At 36.0% G+C, this 24,518-nt stretch overlaps 2 protein-coding genes across 3 annotated transcripts in view; both read left to right on the forward strand.

Annotated features, from left to right (window-relative positions):
* Positions 1-11,405, forward strand: part of LOC132159772 (glypican-5-like) — a 42,301-nt gene extending 30,896 nt beyond the window's left edge. For both annotated transcript variants that reach the window (XM_059569377.1, XM_059569378.1), the window contains one exon: positions 10,007-11,405. In XM_059569377.1, coding sequence (XP_059425360.1) covers positions 10,007-10,197 — 191 coding nt within the window. In that variant the 3' untranslated portion in view covers positions 10,198-11,405. The remainder of the gene's footprint in view (positions 1-10,006) is intronic.
* Positions 11,406-14,561: 3,156 nt separating this feature from the next.
* gpc1a (glypican 1a) overlaps positions 14,562-24,518 on the forward strand; it is a 28,528-nt gene continuing 18,571 nt past the window's right edge. The window contains exons 1-2 of the mRNA XM_059569379.1: positions 14,562-14,710; positions 16,304-16,616. Of these exons, the coding sequence (XP_059425362.1) occupies positions 16,460-16,616 (157 nt within the window). The 5' untranslated portion in view covers positions 14,562-14,710; positions 16,304-16,459. The remainder of the gene's footprint in view (positions 14,711-16,303; positions 16,617-24,518) is intronic.

Consider the following 24,518-nt stretch of genomic DNA (forward strand, 5'->3'; position numbering starts at 1 on the left):
GTAACTTCCCAGTTTCGTCTGTCTGTCTGTCTGACCTGTCCATCTTTTTATCTAACTGTATGTGTGGATTATCTGTTTTCTTTCTTTCTTTCTTTCTTTCTTTTATGATCAGACAAATCTATGTCTGTCTATCCATCTGTCTATCAATTCATTCATTCATTCAAAATCAAGTTATTTCTATTATATATTATAATCAGTTTATATATTTTATGTACATAAGATACAAATAAAAATAAATACAAATAACATTACATATAATGCAGAATCAGCATAAGTAAAATGATTCGGGGTGTCAAATTTATGTTTATTTGAAAATAATATAATAAAACATAAAACATGTTTTAGAAATTGTATGTATTTTTTACGATATATTATTGTAAGTAATTGTAAGTATTATTTTAATGACATGTTATAGAAATAATAACTACTATATTTAAATGAGATTTAATATATGTTATATGATATTTTCTATAATACATTAAAATATATAATGCAAAATCAGTGTTGAAAGCATACACACACACATATATATATATATATATATTTGGGTGGGTGTGTGTGTGTGTGTGCGTCACATTACTTATCTTTTATTTTCATATAAAAATAATGTTTACATATACAGTACATATATAAATATATGTAATATAGCATTGTGTGTGTAATATTCTAATGCATAGATCACATTACTACATTACCACTACATTACTGCCATTGCCAGATCGCAGGTGTAGGGTTGAAATTTTAGGACGATGACCGAGATGTTGTAGACTTGATCCTTGCAATGAGGATCCATGAAATGTCACCATCACGTCCTTGAGCAAAACACAAGCCCGGGTTTCTCCAGTAGGACCGTCCTTATGATAAGCATACTGTATGTTGCTTAACAGTCCGAGTCATGCAGAAATAAAAGGTTCAAAGCCAAAATGAAGGTCTGGGATTGTGCTGGCCACCAGACCGACCTCCAATCTCTCCAGCTTTGCTTTGATTAATTAATGTGATCTACACTGGCGCTATTGAATGGCTGTTGTTGAGAGTGAGCGAATGCTCATTACTTAATCTGCCAACTCAAGAGCTCAGTGAAGAATATCACTCCAGCTTAATATATCAATTAATGCTGTTAATGTGCACGGATGAATTACAAAAGAGAGTGTGTGTTTGCTTTCTGCAGCGGTTTGGGTTGCTGTTGCGCTCAAGCAGGTGTGTGTTGGGTCTGCTGCCGCATGCGTCCCTTGGGAACCGTGGTTTGGGTAATGAAGGACTCATTACTGATTCAAGAAGGACTGCGAGAGATACCTTTACACCCCCAACCTCAAACCTCTAGTGAAGGTCAAACAATACCAGAGGGTGGGTGGAGGGGTGTATGTGACCCGAATTTGTCTTTTATGCAAATTATCTTCATTTTTAGTAAGACAGTATGTGATTTGTTGCATTTATTTCCGTAATATGAGTTTAAAAAAATGCAAGCGGGATTTCGTTTTATCTATTGGTTATTGATTGAGTTGTGAAAAGTCAGTGATGAATGTCAGAATCGATCATACAGTACAAGAGATGAAATTTTATATATATATATATATATATATATATATATATATATATTGTATTTTTTTATATATTATATTATAATGGAAAATCTGCATATTAAGTACAAGGGATTCATGGAAGAGAATGTTATTTTATGTATTTATTTATATTTCTTAACGTGAATTTTACAACTTTATAAATAATAAATTTTTAGTATTCAATATTTGATTTAGAATGTTATATTATTTTTATATTTGAGCAATTTTTTATTTTTAACTGTTTTTAATTATCCTTTTTATTTCATATCATATTGTCTTAATAGTTATACTGTATATTAAAACATTATATATTACATGTAACATGTTTATATAATACAATATATAAATAATGAGATTTTAAAGGTTATTGATATTTCTATATTACTGAAACTGTATGTGTGTGTGTGTGTGTGTTTATAATCACAATTTGTCATATAATAAATAAAAAATACAAATATTTATTAAGAACAATAAATGAAAGAATGAATAAATACATAAATGACTTTCCTTTCCACCTGACATCATGAATCCCTCGTATGTCTATTCTGACATTCATCACTGACTTTCCACGACACAATCAATACACACAAACACACACACACACACACACACACACAGAGTACAATATCATTAATATAAAAAGATCAGTATTCTTTAAATATAATTATTAGTTATATTGATAAATTCATGTGCAAAAGCAAGCTGGAGCATGTGGAGCAGGTTATTGCATTACAAACTTTATTATTATTATTTTAAAATAATTTGCACTGATAAGTCATTCACAAGAGACTGTAAGTTGATTATAATTTCATACTGAGTAGAAAGATCAAAAGATTTGGGTACATTGCAACAATTTATCATTTTTGCCAGTGTCAATGTAAACATCTATACAATAAAAACAGGTCCTGGATGAATTGAAAGGAAAAAAGTTGATAAAAAAAACACGACTGGCTACACTCATGTTACTGCATTGGCATTCATGCATGTCTGGGTTCATAATTACCCAATTATTTTCCCAGCATCAGACATCGTAGCGGGCAAGTTCTGACAGCTTGGTAAACTCTGATTAAGGTGACCTCATCTCCTGCGAATGTGCCATTGTCTGTTTGTCAGCACTGGCCTTTTTTCAATAAATCCCTGTTTTTATATATTACAACAACAAACAGGATTTTTTTAGACAAGATGCCAGTGCAGCTAATGCTAACATAATTTAAGATCCACTGGCTTTCCTCACCCTTCCCCCAGCAACACAGACGGGGAAGAGGGGAGGAAGATTAGATTGACTCCCAAAGGAAAAGCCAGTTTCCACCTCCAGCTGTGGAGATATTGCAGGCGTTGTTTCAGATAGAGGATGTTTGCTTACCTTCAGCCCCCGTCTTAAAGGGATAGTTCACCCAAAAATGAAAATTCTGTCATTAATTACTCTGAGAGCTCTTTGAATTGATTGCCACCATTTTCAAAAGGTGCGCGCATGCATTGTTTACATGAAGCGGAAGTGTGCACATGCAGTGCATCGTGGTACTCTCAAAAAAATGGAGGCAAGCCGCAGAAGACTGGAAAAAGTACTCTTATAGCTTTCGTAAAATTACGGTTGAACTACTGATGTCACGTAGACTATTTTACTGATGATTTTACTATTTTTCTGGACCTTGATCGTGGTAGTAACCTTGCTCTCTATGGGAGGGTCAAAGAGATCTCGAAATGCATCAGAAATATCTTACTTTGTGTTCCGAAGCTGAACGAAGGTTTTACGGGTTTGAAACGACTTGAGGGAGAGTCATTAATGACAGAATTTTCATTTCTGGGTGAACGATGCCTTTAATAAAAACAATGTTCCTTTGAACAATGCTTCTGTTTTAATTGTTATAATAAGTGCTGCTATACTTAGTTTCCCGCCTTACAGTTTAAGGCTGGAAAATATGCTAGTGCTTTACTGTAGCTACAGGACTCAAAAAGCCTAAAAAATAGTATGTTTTTTTTTTTTGTAATTTGTAATTATATTATTACTGTATTTTATTCTGTATTTGAAAAAAAAACATTCTGTGAAAACATCTTCACCAACAGTATTGGTGATTTTAGTATTAGTATTTCCCCATTCAAGTACTTGCATGACTGTAAATACCCAGCTAACCGCTAACGTTTTTAACAGAACGTTTTTATGACCTAAATTTGTTACCTGGGTAGCAACTCTGAGCGTTTACAAGATGGCTGCCAAGCTAGGACTCTCAGTGAATTCAAGCAATTTGAACGTTATTTACTTATTAACCGTATTCTCTAGACACCTTGATTATGAAGAAAGCTGAATTTCTAGCGTCTGCCTGAATAAACTCAGTGTGCATCTGGCATTGCTGGGAAGGTATTATATATGCGCACCTGCTTCTCCCACCTTTAAAAAAATGAAACTGAATGAATGGAGATGTTTTGTCTTCGTTCTCATAAACATCAAGAGTGTTAGCGACTGCCAAGTACCACACATAATTATACTCACTTTGTGGGTGGACAAGTTAACAATAGCATCCTGTCTGCTTTTAAACATTATGTCTTTCAAGGAAAACTTGTGATTAAACCGCTGAATGCAGAAAAGTTTATGAAAGTCTCTGTTCAGTATTTAAAAGAGATGATTTTAAGGTATTAAACTGTGTTGATGTCATTAGTTATTCAGGATGATTTAATTTAACATCTTCATACAATGTCTGGGGAAGAGGTACAGTAATCTTCCTAGAAAACATAATTTGTGCAGTATATATAATGAATAGATAAATATTTCCATTCAAGAGTTTGAGGATGAAGACAGAATAAAGACTTAAAAAAACATCCCAACCCCCATAATCCTTTAAATTATAGTGTACGCTGCAGTAAATCTTATAAGAAAATATGAAATGCAGTCTTACATTTGTGACTGTGCCGAAAAAAAGAGTCACAATGTGCAAAAGTTCTTATTTTGTTATTCTCTATTTACAGATAATTTGCATATTTTGCACATTATAGTTATATAGAAATAGTATGTAGTATGGAGTAGTATGTTAGCATGCTGTTCTGAAGATTTAAAGGGACAGTTCACCGAAAAATGTAATTCTGTCATAAATTACTCACCCTCGTTCCAAACCTGTAAGACCTTCGTTCATCTTCGGAAGATAATTTAGGATATGTGTAATGATATCTGCCAGCTTTCTGACCCTCCATAGACAGCAATGCAACTACCACATCTAAGGCCCAGAAAGGTAGCAAAGACATCATTAAAATAGTCCATGTGACATCAGTGGTTCAACAATTATGTTACCTTTGGAATGACGTGAGGGTGAGTAATTAATGACAGAATTTAGAATTTTCATTTTTGGATGAACTATCCCTTTAACACAGGGAAAAGCATTCTTACAGTAATGTTAACAGAACGTTGGTTAAGATTGACCTAGTCTTTAATAGCATTCTCAAAACGTGATGAGAACTATGCCTATCCATAATGCATGGAATGTTTTTTTGGTGATGTTTTTTAAAACATTTTAGTTGAACATTCGTAAGGTTGTTTTATTTTTACGTTACTGATGGTTGAACATTCAAAAGTAACATTCTCATAATGTTTGCACAATGATTTCTCCAACATTAACATTACCAAGGAAAATTAGACGGGGAACGTTTAGAAACAATGTAATGGGAACATTACCAAAGACCTGAGAAGTTGTTGAGATAAACTTGATCTACGTAAAAGTTGCAGAGTCTGAGGAGCTGTCTTTTGAAATGCAAAATAAGTTAAGGACATGTAAATGTCTTGTAAGGCTTGTATACTTTTCTTTTTTTTCTTGTTCGTCATTGTTTCTCAGCTGGAAGTTGGCAAAACTAGGCCAAAGCGAGCCCAGCGCACACTTCACTGTCATGATAATGTATTCAGTCTGTTGGCTGTGTTCTGTGAGGCGTTCAGTTCCACCGGTCTCCGCCGTCTAGTTTCAGATCTCTGCCGTCTCGGGAGTTGCCATGTGACCTGCGGAGGCTTGTTCCTGCAACAGCTAGAGGTTCATGGGAAAGAATCAAAATGCAATCATTTTACAGAGGCGTAATTATACTGTATGACTTTGTCTTACGAATGAGTGGCCAAATTGTGGCACTGGCGCATTTTAGCATTTAACAACTATGAGCACAGAAACCATATGCATATTTAGTATCCGTCTGATAAAAGTTTTAAAACTGAGATATGGCTATAAAGATGTCTGTCAGATTTTTGACTTTCAGTATAATGTCTGGTCCACACTGCAGCTGATTCAGGCACCAATAAGAACCACCAATAAAACTAATATTGAGAATTTTCTATAACAGTTTAAAATTACTGGTTTCTTTTTGAATATATATTTTAAAACGTAATTTATTTATGTGATGGAAAAGCTGAATTTTCAGCATTATTACTCCAGTCTTCAGTGTCACATTATCCTTCAGAAATCATTCTAATATGCCGATTTGATGGTCAAAAAACATATTGTCAATCTTGAAAACAGTTGTGCTGCATGGTAAGATTTCTTTTTTTTTTAAATCATGATCCTTTTTTCAGGACTTTTTAATGCACAAAAGAAAAATCCTTTTAAATGTCTTTATTGTCTTTTTTGATCAATTTAATGCATCCTTACTTAATGAAAAGATTAACTTTTATTATAGAAAATGTTTTATGCTTAATTCTCCACATCAGAGATATATGTATTTTTTTTATATTAAATAATTAATTAATTAAACTAAATAAAAAATAATACTACTACTATTTTATTTTCAACATGAATCCACTGTATGAAATATATTTCTGAAATAATTTAAACAAATAAATGAAAACATATTATTAGCATTGCTACTGTACAACTATATACTATTATTTTATGTTTATACATAATTTGTGTTTTCATTTATATTATAACTTTGCTGTTATGCATTGCTGGTTGCTTTAAGTGTTGATGCGTTTGATTATCAGAAAATAATACACACTGGTTTTTTTTTTTTGCTATATTCAAACATATTGCCTAAAACACCTTAGCATCTGGCCCATTCTGTTTCCAGAGGCAAGTGAAAAAACTATATGCTAAATAAGTCGATTCTCCATTCTCACTTTCTGCATCAGCAAGAATCCTCAATTTCACACGACTGCTGCATATTTAGTGTGATATTATACAGCATATGTGATCATTCCACACATCTTTCCTGTCAATGACACCAGCCCGCAGGCATTCACTCTCCAGTCTGATATACGAATCAGATCCTTTTACCGTTTTAATTGGCATCAACAGATCTCCTCGTTGTGATTGTGAATAAATGAAGGCTTTGTGTATTGTACACATGGCACAATGGCTATTGTATGAGAATCTCAGGTTGGATTTCATTGGGAAGAGGTGTGACTGTTGTTTTCGTCTCACCCTGCCTTGTTGCGTCTGGGTCAAATTTGTTGCAAAATTAGGTAAATGGATGCCTCGGAAACATAAAACCATGAATGTGTTTGTTTGAGCCTAGAGATCTGCATGTTAAGTCATTCGTTTCTGTCTGTATGGACACTATGCATCATTTCATTGTGACACGTTAATGTGTTGCCGTCTGTTGGTTTGTTCGCGAGCGCGGCGGCTCTCGACTTGCCTGGTGCTGATATATGGCTTCGCTCATCTGCTGTGCAATGCACATATGTTCAACCGAGAACATTATTGTGTGTGCGTAGTTCCACAAATTGCATTTGTCACTGTAACCACATTGAATTTGCTCCCGAAGTGGTCTTTCTGTTTTCAAAGGATTGATTTTTTTTATTGTACACTCTTTAAATTAAAGATTCCAAAAATGGCAGTGATGCCATCAATTCATCGAGAACAATTTTGGGTTGCACAAAGAATCTTTAAGTGAACATTTCTTACGCTCTTAAAAAGAAAGGTTCTCTATTGGCATTGATGGTTCCATGAAGAACATTCATGGAATCTGTCCTTTGCACAAAAGATTCTAATAGTGGAAAAGGTTCTTTAGATTAAAATGTTCTTGACACTAAGATATTGTTTTATTATTATTAATGGTTTATAAAAAAATACACCAACACATTAACTTTCCAACACGAGGTAATAACATTTTAGACTTTGTTTACACCACACAGAGAGGAGCTTACAAAGAACGGCTAGTCATGCACCATATCACGTCTGCCCTCCCCCCTCCCTGGACCCATTCCAGTTTGCATATTGGTCAAACCGCTCGACCGATGATGCCATCACCACTGCCGTCCACTCAGCACTCACACATATAGGCAAAAAGGATTTATACGTCAGAATGCTGTTCATATACTTCAGTTCAGCATTCAACACAATCATCCCTCAACAGCTCATTCACAAACTGGGCCAGCTGGGGCTCAACACTTCACTGTGCAACTGGCTGTTGGATTTTCTGACTGGAAGACCTCAAGCAGTACGGATCGGCAGCAACACATCCAGCACCATCACACTGAACACTGGGGGCCCCCAAGGATGTGTGCCGAGCCCCCTCCTCTTCACTCTGCTGACCCACGACTGCACACCGTCACACAGCGAGGTGAGCTGCCTGGCCGGGTGGTGCAGTGACAACAATCTCTTTCTGAACATGGAGAAGACGAAGGAGATAGTTGTTGACTTCAGGAGAGTGCACACTCAGCACGTTCCTTAGACTATCCACGGTGCGACTGTGGAGAGAGTGAGCAGCACCAAGTTCCTGGGTGTGCACATCACAGAGGATCTCTACTGGACTGACAACACTGCAGCACTAGCCAAGAAATCACAGCAGCGTCTTTACTTCCTCCGTAAACTGAGAAGAGCCAGAGCCCCACCCCCCATCATGTACACCTTCTACAGAGGCACCATCAAGAGCATCCTGACGAGCTGCATCACTGTGTGGTATGGCGCCTGCAACGCGTCCTGCTGGAAGACTCTACAACTCATAGTGAGAGCAACTGAGAAGATCATTGGTGTCTCTCTCCCCTCCTTCCAGGACATTTATGGAACCCGTCTCACCCGCAAAGCCCTCTGCATTGCAGGTGATCCCACCCACCCATCACACAGCTTCTTCAGTCTGCTGCCATCAGGGAGGAGACTGCCGAGTCTCCAGGCCAGGACCAGCCGACTGAAGGACAGCTTCATCCATCAGGCTGCCAGGAAGCTGAACTTGCTACCAAACTTGCCCCCCCCCTTCCCGCTTCTGCATCAAGAACCACAGAACTACTGTTAGTGTTATCTGTATGCACCATGGGTCTGACAGTAACGCAATTTCAATTCTCTTTATGTACTGTACATGTGGAAGAATTGTCAATAAAGCAGACTTGACTTGACTTTATTCAAAGGTTCTTGGGAGAACCCTGGATGGTTCTTCTACTGCATCCTTGTAAAAACTCCCTTTTGAAACTTTATTTTTAAAAGTGTAGGTCATTAAAATGTTCTTCACATTACACTCATAAAAAAATAAAATGGTATTTTTAAATAAAAAAATTTTCTTGGCAGTGATGGTTCCATGAAGCATAGAACCTTTACATTGCACAAAAGCTTTCTTATAGATTAAAAAAGGTGTTTACACTAAGAAAATAATAGTTGTTTTAAGAACATCTCAAAGAAGAGTTCTTTGGGGAACCAAAAATGGTCATTCCACTCTTAAAAATAAAGGGTTCTTTATTAGAATTGATGGTTCCATGAAGAATATTTAATATCCACACAGCAGTTCCATTACACAAAATGTTATTTTCCACTCTTAAAACTAAAGGTTCTTTATGGGTGCCAGTGGTTCCATTAAAAACCTTTAAGATCCATGGAACTCTTTTAAGACTTCTTGGGAAACCAAAAATGGTTCTTCTGTGGTATCACTTCGAAAACCCCATTTTCAAACCTTTATTTTTAAGAGTGGAAAAAAACTTCTTTAGATTATGAAAATGTTCTTTACACTAAAAAATAATGGTTATTTTTAAAACAGTTCAAGAAAAGGTTCTTCTAGGAACCTGTCGTAGAACTTTATTTTAGCATGAGACTAAAATAAATATATTGAGTCCAATCTTTGTCATTTAATATTTGCTAAAAAGGTCAGCATTCATACAGAACTGTCTGCAGAGTAAACATCTCATTTTATTGGGGCCTGGTGTAAACTTGCTTGGCTATATGTTATCTATTGTTTAAGCGAAGTGCTAAATATGGAGACCAGATGTAGACACAGACAAAATATGTAAATAATATCCCAGATAGCTACAGGATGTTATTTGAGACTTGCAAAAAACAGGGTCACTCAGGTGTGAAACACATGGCTGGTGTTACAATTTTCCATTACAAACCCAAAATGGATCTTCTTTTGCATTGCTACACCCTCAAAAATCTTTTATATTGGTAAAACATTTTTCACATTAAGAAAAAAAAGGTTCTATTGCATTGCATTGAAAATCTTGTTTAAATGTAATATCTGCACCTCATTCTTACACATTTTGTTCATTTTTCTTCCTACAGTGCTCACTAAAAAGGAAATCCATGTACAAATTCCATCACGGGACACCATTATCCCAATCCAGTCTCCCAAGTCCAGATCCAAACCGGGCGCGCCCAACAATGGAGTCGCCCACATCCCAACCATCTCATCCTTCCTATTTCTTCCTCCCTTACTCATAATACAGCTCCTACTCTGGCCCGATGGCGTCTGACGCACAGTAAAAAGACTGAATTATTCAAGCATGCATTTGCACTAGGTCCTTAGAAGTCTGCACATTTGTCTTCTGATCTCATCAGATGCTCAGTAATTTCTCATGCTGGCCTTACACAGGATACGACTCTTCACAAACTGGTTATTCATTTGCTCTGGGCTGTTTTAAAGGGTTTATGTAGCTACTAAGTAGTGTACACAGACAGAAATGTGTGATCATGGTACACCATCATTTCTTTGGTGGTTTTGCTGTCATATTTTTTAGTGTTGCTATTTTGCAACTTTATTGAATAAGGATTTACAATTACATTCATCTAGTTCCATACAATTTATAGTAACACATCACATCCTGAATTGATTCACACCTTCTTGTAGGAATTACATGATGGAAAGGCTGATTTGTTTTTATAAATGTGTGAGTATTATTGTATGTGTGGATTATATTCAAGTAAGTATGAGCTATTTTAATTCTCCTTTTATCAGTTTACCTGGGAGAATCTTACAAATGTTATATTTCACCCCAAAAATAGGGAGGGAGTGGTGGGGGGTGGTGTTTGGAGTTATTTTTGAATTATGAAAATAATGGCAATTTCCCAACATTAAGATTGTTTCGTAACAATCTGAAAAAAAAAAAAATATTTTATTAAAAAAATGTTTCTGATATTTTACCCAAAATACATTTACATTTCTTTTTTTGTATTACAAGAATCTGAGAGTTAAAATCTACATAATTGACACACAGTAATGCATAAATCAGTCAATCATTCAATCTTAATTGTCTTTAAATAAAGGTAAATTTTCATGACATAAAATATTGTTTTCTTTCTTTTGATTTTGAGATGAAAAATGACCCAGCTTTTGTAAGATTGACCCACGTGCTTGTGCAATTGTAGGGCTTGTTTGTTAAAAGTCAAAATTGTACATTTAACATATTTATACTGAAATCTGTGTATACAGAGTGTGTGTTGTTCGTATAACAATTTAAAACAATGCAACTCGATTCTAATTTACTCTAGGATGTTAAAACGCTTTATTTTTAGTAGTCTTTCCTTACATTGGCATTTAACCCTTCTCGATATCCTATTGTTTGATTTGACAGTTCGCCGTGACGTCACAGTCTTACACATTTTGTTTTAATACATTCGAGTCACTTGCCATGTAGCTCCGACTGCGCCTGTATCACTTGTTACTGTAAGGGCTCGCACATAAATCTATGGAAGCAGATTAATCTCAAATATAATTCACGCAAAAAACATGATTCACACATGCGTAGACAATTTTACATGCATGAAACCTAATTCACGTACACACAAAAAAATATCCACGTGCGTGAAAAAAAAATATATTCACAAAAAGCAATTCACATGGGCAAAATAAAATTATATACTCATAAAATACATTTCACAAATGCAAAACACAATTCGTAGATATACAACTATGCACAAAAACCTTTGAATGTTTAAAATGTATGAGTGTATCCTTGCATTTGAATGTGCAAATCGTCATTCACGTACGAATCGCCTTAGATATGTGTGTGTGTGTGTGTGTGTGTGTGTTTTTGAGACTTTCCTGCCAGCATAACACTCGTAACACAGAGCAGTCGTACTCTTTAGCCAATCAGATTTAAGCTTATCAATCGACCAATCAGTATCACGTGAGGGCGGGCCTACCTGCATGTTACGTCATCAGCTTTCGACCAGTTCATGGCTGAGCAGAGGTAAGTGCAGTTAATCGTTCATTTCTGTTGAGAAATTAGAGATCAGTTGAAGCAATAGTTTATTAACTGCTGTTTAGTCGACATTTGAATATAAACATTTATTTTTAGTACTGATGGATTTTCATGTCCTGTCCACCACACATTCAACTGATGATAATGTATGTAATGACGTGCATATAGGAGACATGTTTTGATCTGCATATATTATGTAGTTTTATTGTTTCAGATTTCCAAGACAGATGATATATGAAGATGCAGACAACCAGTACTGTGATCTTACCATTTCTACTGTAATTCTTTATAAAAAGTCATGTTGCAAGCAATCCATTTTGACAGTTGTTTCAACAAGTGGTTGAAAGTGATGCATTGTTACTGTATTAATTTGTCTCCTGCGGACTATATGTACACGCTTTAGGAATAAAGCCTTGCTATGCATGCATTATTAAATGTTCTTGTAAGAATTAAAAGATTCAGACATAGTTCAATTTGTACACGTTTTATTAATTTGAAAGTTTCCGAATAATTATATAAAATGACGATCATAATTAATGTTCCTGTTACATATGATCATGAACTGACAGTCTAAACTGTGAAGCACAATATTCAGTACAGAGAAATATACGTCTCTTCAGGAGTTGTGAGATCCATTCAGAGTTTACTTTGCTTTTAAAGTATATAAATATAATTGCAATACATCAAGTGAAAAGTTAAAAAATGAATTGTGTTCAGTCCGGTCATCAGTAGACCTCTCTGTTAGGACATATAAGATTGTGTCCTTATATTTAAAGTACTAAAACCCTATAGTACAAGAGGTGCAGACAGAGGATGTGGGAAATTAAGTGATGGTATTTGAATAGAGTTTACTGAGTAATCTTAGTCGCATAATCTTAATTGCCTCTCTATGATAAGTACCTTTGTCTTATCAACATATAATCAGATTTGCCTATTTTACTAGGCAAAGTAAAATGAATGCTTCACAATATTGTCCTGTGAGACCTTAAGATGACAATAAAAACCTTATTTAAAAACCTTGACATTACAATACTGCATAAGGAAATTAATGTTGAATATATTGGTAACAGTCTACAATAAGGTACAATAACTAGTTAACATTAGTTCATGTATTAAATAACCATGAGCAATACATTTGTTGATGTGTTTGTTAATCTTTGTTAACGTTAGGTAAAAATACAGCTGTTCAGTGTTGGTTTACAGTGCATTTACTAATGTTAACAAGATTTTAATGAAGTATTAGTAAATGTTAACATTAACAAAAAATAATAAAGACTGTTCACGTGCAGTTCATTGTTAGTTCATGTTAACTAATGAAACTTTTTAATAAAGTGTTACCAATTAAGACATAAATACAAAAAAAGTATAAAAGAGAATATAAAGAAACAACATGAATTAAGATGTTCGTGACTGCTATCCAGATGTCACACCAAATGTGAGTAATCCTGAAAAATGCAGGGAAACAAGTGTTAATAATAATTTAACATCATACACAAATGGCAAAAAAAACACTGGCTGCTCATTAAAATAGGTCTATTCACTATTTAAAGAACAATCTCGATGGGTATTGACCACAGATGATTGTTTTGCAATCATTAGCGTGATTGTAGCTGTGAGAGCTGTCTGTACCTTCAGCTAAAATACAACAAAACAAGCATCATTCTTCTTCATTTTTGACACGATATGGGACATCTGAGTACAACACTTGCTTACATCAGTTAATAGTTCATAAACTATTGCTTCAACTGATCTCGAACTCTTTAACTTCAGTTAACACAGAAATGAACGATTAACTGCACTTACCTCTTCTCAGCCATGAACTGGTCGAAAGCTGATGACGTAACATGCAGGTAGGCCCGCCCTCACGTGATACTGATTGGTCGATTGATAAGCTTAAATCTGATTGGCTAAAGAGTACGACTGCTCTGTGTTACGAGTGTTATGCTGGCAGGAAAGTCTCAAAAACACACACACACACACACATATCTAAGGCGATTCGTACGTGAATGACGATTTGCACATTCAAATGCAAGGATACACTCATACATTTTAAACATTCAAAGGTTTTTGTGCACAGTTGTATATCTACGAATTGTGTTTTGCATTTGTGAAATGTATTTTATGAGTATATAATTTTATTTTGCCCATGTGAATTGCTTTTTGTGAATATATTTTTTTTTCACGCACGTGGATATTTTTTGTGTGTAGGCTACGTGAATTAGGTTTCATGCATGTAAAATTGTCTACGCATGTGTGAATCATGTTTTTTGCGTGAATTATATTTGAGACTAATCTGCTTCCATATAAAGCGATCAATAAAATATCATATTTTCAAAGTAGGCCTATATACGTGTCTTTGAAATCTAAATGTTTGTTTCCTATTTTCGCACCTCAGCGTCAGCATCAATCTCTGGGGCTTCTTCTCGTCTAGTATTTTATCTTGCCTGTTCCTGTTGCCTTTGGATATCCGCATACATATTTTTCAGCCCGAACTGAACCTGTTTTATATCAATTACATAATTTCTGACAACATATTCTGCGGTTTGCAATAAACCCTTCACGCCCAGGACGCACAATTAAGTCGTCATGTCTTTTTCGCAGACATGATGTAATTTATGCTGCATTGTTAATTAGCTGTGTCTTATTATTTAGATGCCAATTAAGCTGTCACGAACATTTCCTGGTCTCCAGCCACACTGAAACCCTTCATTTCGAATTTATGCCAACAAAGTGCATGGCAACTGTCAAAAGAAATGATGACTTTGAAACTGCTTTGAGCTTAAAGGTGAGTGCTGTGTTGTTATTTATGTTTTTATTTTCACTTCGGTAAATCATGACTCACTTTCATTTTTCAGCGGCACGGCTATATGCGCTTATTGTCGTGGTGAAACTAATTCTTCTTCTTCATGCAGGCAGCTGTGTAACCCCATGTAATTGAAATAAACCCGCTCGACACAAACCCGCACGAATTTAAGTGCACTTAATTAGATGTGTCTTGACTGAAAAATAACAGGCTTTCGCAGCTGACTATGCTCTCGGTTTCAGCCTATAACCGATTTCCTCTGTGATCGCGTCCATCCCACCTCAAAATCAATTGCCACGCGGGATATATTGTGTTACAGTAGTATGGGAAGGCGGCAGGGGGCGTCGACGACCACCTGCAGGTGTCTTTACACCCACCCACCCTTCTTCTGTATTTTACCACAGGGCTGGACTTGTTCAGTAATGTTAGGAAATTCATTGGAAACTGGAACGAACGGATCCGTTCAAAGAGTCGATTCATTTGAGTCATCGCCGCAAAAGGTTCCTCGAACGTTTCGTCCTTATGCTTAAATATTCAGCTCTTTAAGACAAACGTTTTAGGCTATCGTTTGTCTCCAACGTTTAATCCATTGTACAGTTTTACTCCCAAGCTAATTTGCCGCTTAATTTAACTCACTTTGGGTGCCAGTTTTCGTTGCTGGATGAGAAAAAAAGGCCAACGCACTCACAGAATAACTACAAGTGAGTAGGCCTAACTGTTCATGAATTGTTCACTGAATTGCTCAATACCAACCTTGAAGAAAGGATTCCTGATCTTAACTTGTTCTTACAAAACACACCAGTCAGACTAATAGAAGCCCATTTCTGCCAATGAATAATAATAATAATAAAAAAATAAAGGTTAGGCAACTGCACATTTTTATCTCATTGCTAGACAAAAGTCAGTATTATAAGGAAAGTTTTAGCTACTGTATGAAAATATATATATATATATATATTTGCAATTCTGTTTGTTTCCACCATGAAATGATAACAAAAATTAATTAAATGCAAATTTGTATCTATTTTTAATTATTGTGTTTTAGGCTGCTTTTATTTAATTCCAAGTTTCCAAGTTCGAAATTGTGTCTTTTTTCTAGATTGCAAGATATAAAAAATATATATACATTTGTTTCTGAGATAGACCTATAGCATAACAAACTCAGAACTGCAAGACAAATATTAATGCATAATATTTATATAGATATATATATGAATGTAATATAAAAAAATATAATATATATATATAAATGTATTAAATGTACTGTGTATAAAAGTAGCAAATCGATTCCTCGAAATCTTTCAAAGGAGCCGATTCAGTAGAACAACCCGCTCGCGAATCGGACATCATCACTATTGTTCAGTGGGAACGGGACACTAGAGAGCCAGACAGCACAGAAGCGCACAGCAGCAGCACTGAGCGCTTACCGCAATTCCTCTCACAGTATTTACTGTTCATACTATAGTAGCTAGGGATCTCTTTATTTGTTATGCATTATTAATAGTGCGTTAAGACATGAGCACCAGAAACAGATCCCCACCGGACTGATCAATAACACACATCCTCTTTCATCAGGACCCCCGGTTTTAAACCTGGACGCGCGTTTAAGTGGATTTGATTCTATACCCTGCTGTTGTACACAGAGTCGGATGCGTTGAATCGCAGTGTGAAGTGCAGAACATCAGCGTCATTGGACTTCTTCCTCCTCCTCAGTCTCCGGATCCGGACACAATGGATCTGACAGCGGTCGCGCTGCTCGTGTCGCTCATCTCCGTGTCTCTGTCCGCGGATAACGCGGGCGGCAAAGTGCGGAGCTGCGCGGACGTGCGCCAGTTCTACAGCGGCAAGGGTTTCACGTTAAACGGCGTCCCGCAGTCCGAGATATCAGGTATGAATTACCGGTGACAGAGGTCATTGTTACCGGTACTACGGTCTCATATTCAACACTGTCCTTTCTCTGTGTTTACTACGAGTATCTATCTATCTATCTATCTATCTATCTATCTATCTATCTATCTATCTATCTATCTATCTATCTACAGTCAGTCTGTCTGTATTGCCTATGTATCTTATTGTTTACCTATGGTTTTTGTCTTTCTTTCAATTTCTATCTATCCATTTGTTTGCCCCATCTATCTATCTATCTATCTATCTATCTATCTATCTATCTATCTATCTATCTATCTATCAACCATTTTTATCAGTTGTGCACCTGACACGTTCCTCTTGTTCTGTGAGGTGTGTGTTCTTAATGTCAAGTTCAGAAAGCTCTTGAACAGATGGAGGGTCCCAGACAAAAGCTCTACTCGCCGCGCTGAAAAGAACAATAGGCAAAACTGTAACTGCTAAACCTGGCGTAATGTTGTGGCTTCCGCATTCAAAATGACCTTTCGGTTCATTCATCAGTTTTATACACCCACCCACCTGATGTCTGGATCCCCGTGTGGTTTGAAAGAGCATGTTCTGGAGCTGATCTCCAGCGGTATGTGGTCCCTGTAGGTCATGTTATGATGAACACAGTGACGGCTGGATTCGTAGGTTTCCCTCAGGGTTGCAATTTCAGAGTAAAAACCTCACCGTAATTGTAATTTCTGTGGTTTGTCTGCAATTTGCAGTATTGATTAGGACTAGTGGTGTCATTAAATAGACGCACGCCATTGAGAAGTCAGTAAATCATGTCATTTGATGTGCAAGTCTCGTGATTTTCTTTGTCATTTGCAAGTAACAGACAGCAACTGAAATCCATGCAGTCAGCAAGTGATTCGTAGCTGCAGCCAAATTCCCATTAGCGGCCAAAAAATGTTGGCAGGTTGTGAATATGTCCAATGCATGCTGGGTAGTATGAAATCCGCCATCAATCTTTATGACACAGCCATCTTTTTGATAATAGGTCGCACATTATAACCGGTAATATGTCACCAATCAGTCTGCAAAAACATGCAATTATATCAGTGCATGATGCACTCCCAGTTATTTTTTTTCAGAATTCCTCTGGGATGCATATGTCTAACTGTGCTGTGTGCCCAAGAAGCTAAAGGAGATAAATGATCTCACATGTGCCACGCTAACACACTTGTAAATAAAGCACAATTTACACAATATTGCCATTATTCAGTGCACCTCTTCTGTAAGACAATGAAAATCTATCCCGCACAATATCTATTCTTCTTTCCAGTTGTGTTCAACACACACAAACATCACCTCAGCAGCCCCCTTCAGTAATAAGTGTATTTGAGGCGTTATACTTTGGCATCCTCAGCACATTTGAGAGGCTGAGAGAAACAAAGAGTTCCTATTGGCCGAGAGGAAATTCTCAAGGTCATCGCCTGCGGTCTCAATGACAGAAAGGGTGGGGGGGGTGTAGCATGTGCTGGGCCGCCCACCACCGTCTCGTTTGAGACCGTCTCGACATCATTTATTCATCATCCAAACCGTCAGAAGAAGTTGTTCGTTTAAAAGCATAAAAATGGTTGGAGGCCAAATAGTGTTTGTCTGCTTGAAGTTCAGGTTTATTCCTAGAGATGTGTTATTAGATCGTGGTTAAATATAAATGGTTTAAAATATACTTTGATTGACTGTTGTTGTTTATTTTTTATTGAATAGTTTATTTAAATGATTGTTTAATTAACCATATGAACAAAACAATTATGAAAAAAATATATACATATATAAGAAATATTAGGGTGTGCTGTATCAAACTCAATATCTTTCAAAGCCTTCATTTTTATTGTGAAACACAAAAGGAGATATTTCTACCAGGATGTCCAAGCTGCTCGTTTGCATACAATGAAAGTGAATGGGACTAACATTTTTGGGATAGCTCACTCAAAAACGACAATTTGTTCCAAACTTGTATGAGTTTCTTTCTTGTGTTGAACACAAGAGAAGATATTTTGAAGAATATGGATAACCAAACAGACGATGGTCCCCAGTATGCTAAAAAAAAAAAATAGAAATAAATGCTATGGAAGACAGTGGGGACCATCAACTGTTTGGTTACCTACATTCTTCAAAATATCTTCTTTTGTGTTCAACAGGTTTGGAACAACTAAAATGTTTAGTTTTTAAGGAAACTATTTTCCGTAAAATAATTTCTGTCTTCATACTGGTTTCGTACGGCATTAGCATGAATAAATGATGACAGGATTATATCACGTTACAAATGAAAAACTGGTTGCGAACAAAATTTCTTGCCTAGTTTTATTAGTAAAATTGTGTTAATTTACATTTATAATACCACTAAGATTAATGCATTTAACAAAATTGGATTTTTAATATAAATTGCATGATTATATTCTAATATTTTGTCAACAATAATATTCGCAGAATATTAGACGTAGCGTTAACCAAACGTTGTTTGAATGTTGAATTAATGTTATAGGTAGCTCTAGAGCTGTCATCAGATTATTACAATACAACGTTATTTTGATGTCACGTTGACGGATGAGACAGTGATACTCATATTGTGCACTCTGAGTTGAAGGGTTTGAGGTTTCCATCACGTTTTCTTTTAGCATGTTAGCGAGTTTTAGAAAGAGCTGATCATAAAGCATACCTAAAGGTCAGAGAGGAACCAGAGATGAATGCTGCTGTCTAGAATTACTGACGCAACTAGTGTGTCTGCTGTTTTTACGAACACAGAGGCAGCGTATTGTTCGGCAGGGGGGACTATGTGACACTTCGAGCCCTGCGGTGAATCTAAACAATGACAATCTCACATTTCACTCAAGTAGGCCATGAATATGGGAGTCGGGGATATGTGCGATCTCGCATTTGTTTGCGATCGTAACTTTGTTGTGTTAAGAGATTTATTTCCAGGTTTTGAAAGTGAGATCCAAGTGTGGTCGGATTTGTGATGTTTGGACTCTTGTAACCTGTAGCCTGGTTTCAGAGCTCTTCTGCTCTTCTAAACAACGAGGCAACACCCATGAGCCCTGTGTGTAATGAAAGAGGCACACACCCATGTTCTCAACCACACTGCTACACGCACATCCAACCCCCCAGCCATGTGGAGACGCACGGGCCTGATTCGGCTAAACATTTTGCATAAATGAAACCTGTTTGCACATGCAAATTCAATAATAATCATTCAGTGGAGAATGACAATCAAATTTGCTCATTTGAAGTTATTTAGTATTACACATCTAATTTCTGTTTGCATGACTGTCATGAATTTTAATCCAATAGCAATTCCTCACAAATTATGGAATTATTATTTAATTGAACAAGCTCAATTTCAAGATATTTTTACTTTAATACGGCTGGATCAATCTGGATATATTAGTTTAGATTCAATTGTAAGGTATGAAAATATTATTGTATTTAATGGTTTTATATGTTGAGATTTAGAATATTTTACACAATGTTCAGTAATGTAAACTAAAAATGAAAAATTTGTTTTGTATGATTTAAATTGACAAGTTTTGTTCAGTTTAAAAAAGTATGGTAATATGACAAATTCAGCATGGCTATATTAGCGTTGATTAAATTAAGTATAAACTTAATTATAATTTCTATTATAAGTATATTCTACATTCAAATATGATGTATTATTAATTATTATATTATTATTTAAAAATCATTTGTATAATCATTCATTGTTATTATTAAATAATTGATGTGATTATATTTATTATTTTTATATTTAATATTTTTAGTAATAAAGATTATCTCCTGTCATGAAAACCAAAAATATGCTTCATCTGCTAACATTTCAATACGTTAAAAAGAAACAAGTTCATTCAAAAATATTTACTGGTTACATTAGTTTACATCAAGAAAAGTCCTTTTAAAGGTGATATTAAGCAGAAATAGCTCCATATTATATTAATTAACTGCATTTTCACTTTTAGTAGCCTTGAGGTTGTGCTAATGCATACAGTACCAAGACATTTGTGCCAAATGTTCATGTTTTCGCTGATGAATTGTCGACTCGTGATTATCTGAGCATAATTACACCTTCTCCCACACAGCTTCTCTCCCTCTGGCCCACTGATTGTTCTTTTGAAGCGTGGGGGTGTTTTTCCTGCGCGGCTCAGCGGGGATCTGCAGTGCGCCATGATGCTTGTTAGAGCCGAGATCATGCAGATCTGATCAGGGCAGAAACATGCCAGCGCTCTCAATCTTCCACCCTCATGCCCTGCCACTGATCGTGAATAAAAGCACAGCTGTACTCAGAGCAACAGCACCTGGAACGACTGACTGGTCTGCTTTTGTTCAGGTGCACTGCAGTAGTTGCAGAAGTTGTGCTGGACAAGTTTTTTAAAAGCAATGACTGTGTTCTAGAAAGTGTGGCGGGAAAACAGACATTTCTTTGCAATAAAAATATAGAATAGATCATTTTGATCAAAAGCTAAATACATTTCAACAAACATTTTTGTGTAATTGCATAAAAGATGTGGACTAAAATAAGAATAACATATTTTTCTCAACAGCTATAATTAGAGTTTACTAAAACTATATAGCTTTTAATTCTATCTGATATAATGACGTCAATATCCACATGGCGCAGCTGATTGGTTCCTTTTTCACATCAGCAGCCAATGAGCCTGCTGCTCAACATTCAAATACTCAGCTAGTGTTTGCTGTAGAAGTTGCAGCGTGCTTCAGAGACCCTCCACCTCCCCCAGCTCCACCTGTATCCAGGATGATTTCATGTAGTTATATATGAGGGTTATTTCATATATGTTATCCACCTTATTCTTTAACCCTGAAGAAAGCCTATGGGTGAGAATTCTGGATTAATAGCTGCTATAGGGAAATAATGCAATTGTATCTTACCAAAATAATATGGTAAGATACATCAATTTGCAACATCAAGCAGCAAAATGAGCGGTTTCTTACAGCTAAAAATAGCTTGAAGCGAATGAGACCCATAAAATGTACAAATGGCCACGCCCATTTTTACGGGAAGAATAAGCAGATATGTGCAGCAGCAGCATGTCTGTGGATGCATTGGCAGTAGTCTTCAGTTATTAATACATTCCTTGAGAATCAAACCCTTGGCCTTAGCATTGTTTAGCGCTGTGCACTACTGTTTAAGCTACAGAAAATGACTAAAAAACAAGAAGCGATTTGAATTTGCATCAAAATACACATGATTGTCAACAAAATCGACCCCCTTTTAAGAGTCAGTTTTGCTATAAGGTATATGTAGCAATGATACATGAACATGTAGCAGTTAGCATTGCATCTGAGTTACAAAGATGATGCTGTATGTCTAAAACCCTCTTTACTTGCTAGAATAATTCTGACTCTCCACAACTACAACACGATATCCTGACTGATTTGCTTCTTTAAAACAATTGCAGCTAGAATTCATTGTTTAGGCTATGCTGTTAGCACCTTCAGCTAATTAAATACATAAAATGGCTCAATTTGTGATTAGTCTTCCGCAGCCACCAACAAGTGTTCGTCAGCGCGTGCTGAACGCTCGCTAGCAGCAGTGTTGTGAATAATTCACAGTAGCGCCGGGCGTTCCTCCAGCCACTTTGCTCTGTCAATATTAATTGCACGTTTTTTGCGTTGGCCAATTTGCTGTCAGGTTATCTTGCTGCCAGCATGCTGGTGAAAGGGAAGAGAAGTGAGTGAAGAAGACGGAGATGTGATTATTATCACTGTCAGCATCTTTGTTCGAGAAACATTATGTGGCTCGAGTGGCAGAGTCACAGGGTGCTATGAAATGTGTGTCTTAGCATTTGAACAAGATTTCCATGAGTGAGAAATCAACAACACATGGACATGCCTGTTCTCTGTGGGTCTCATTCACTAATAATGCATAGGTTTTACGTATTTATATGCACAGGAGAACATCTTACGAAAAATTCAGAACACTTGCGTTATCACATACATTTTTTCTTAACCTTTATTTAATTTTAAAGGAATAGTTCACCCAAAAATGAACAATTTATTCACCCTCAGGTCATCCAAGATGTAGATGAGTTTGTTTCTTCATCTGAACAGATTTGGATAAATTTAGCATTTCATCACTTGCTCACCAATGCATCCTCTGTAGTGAATAGGTGCCGTCAGGGTGAGAGTTTAAATAGCTGATAAAAACACTATAATCTACAAGTAATACACATGACTCCATTAATCAATGTCTTGTGATGCCAAAATCTGTGTTTGTAATAAACAAATCCATCGAGATGTTTTCAAACTGTTGCTTCTGGAAATAATATTGCTGTCTCCAGTGAAAAAAGTAATTTCATCTGAATCAGGAGAAAACAATATGTCCAGATCAAACACCATTTGCAAGAGAAAACAGCACAAAAGCAAATATGTTGTTGGATTTTGATGTGAAAAGACAACAGTTATGGATGTTTTCAATGGAGGAAGCCTTATTATGTGTTATTTTTTGTATGTTTACTTATATATTTTGGCCAGAAGCAACCGTTTAAACTTAAAACGCCTTAATGATGGATTCGTTTCTGAAACAGGTTGTCCTGAAACAGGTCATGTCAAATTAGGGTTCAAGGAAGGTTTTAACGCTGGACATCATCCTCCGTTGACTGTATTAGTCAGGTAATCTCTTTACGGTCTTGATATTGAGTGAATTATAAGTTCTTTACAATTTACCCATTAAGTGTCTCTTTGTAATTGGATCTAAGAGAGAAGAATGCTTGTCAGACTCTATTAAGGGTGAAAGTGTGACGTTCAGCACGTTATACGTCTAAGTATGCCAAGAGTAGTGCTGAGGTTTAGTCTGATTCACCACAAACAAGCAGCTACAACTTTGAGCCTCCCATTAGCATTTTCCCTTCACAATTAACAAGCTTCAGTGCATTGCAAAGTTGTTTTGGTATAGAACAATGGTAACGATGATAAATGCGAAAATTAAACTGCAACCAAATAGTCAGGAGTAGTTAGCATAGAAAAAGTATTACGCTAACCAAACGAAAGAAAAAAACATTTCATGTAAAATATTGCACCCGAGTAGCATGGAGTGGAACCGCTAAAGCTAAATGCTAACAGCACAAATGTAAGATGTTTCGCAATTTGAAAACAAAACATATACGCTCAGTTAAGGACACACTTCTGATTTTATGCATGACATTTGAGGGATTAGGATTTTTAGATGCTAACAGCCCAAATGTAAGATGTTTTAGAATTTGAAAACAGAACATATATGCTCTGTTACAGACACACTTCTGACTTTATGCGTGACAGCTCAGGGATTAGGATTTCTTTAAGACTCAAATACTCTAGTCGTAATCCAGGGGCCTGTAATCCAGATTTTAACCGTGGCTAGCATGGCAATTTGAGCATGTCTCAATGACCCTGTTAGAAAGCAAGGAATTTAAATTAAAGAAAAGCACTCAAAGGACCCCTTTACCTAGCATTAGCGTTCATTTTCAGTGATCGGATCATGATTGGATAGCACTTGAGCTTTGACTTTGACTTGTCAGGTTGTAAATTTAGCTTGATTACACTTCCATTTTCCTCTCTGTGTTTATTTGTGGTTAAAGTGTTGTTTAGTGGATTCCTGCCTTTAAAATATTAAAATTTTGCTCTCACAATTAAAATAGGCTTCATTTATTAAATAAATAAATGCTAATTTATAAATGTAATATTTATGAATATGAAAATGTAGTTGAAAAAAAGACTGAATATATGATGGCCCAAAGACACTTTAATCTATTCTATCAGTTCTTGGTGTGTTCTGTTTTGACCCTGTCAACCAATGCGACAGACCATTAGGCTGATGAGATTTATTTATTGTGACATTTTTTATTGTTTGAGTAGAAGCAATTAGGAACAACTTATTATTTTGCTTAATGACTTGCCATTT

The sequence above is a fragment of the Carassius carassius genome, chromosome 16 (assembly GCF_963082965.1).
Source record: "Carassius carassius chromosome 16, fCarCar2.1, whole genome shotgun sequence".
In the NCBI taxonomy this organism is placed as follows: domain Eukaryota; kingdom Metazoa; phylum Chordata; class Actinopteri; order Cypriniformes; family Cyprinidae; genus Carassius; species Carassius carassius.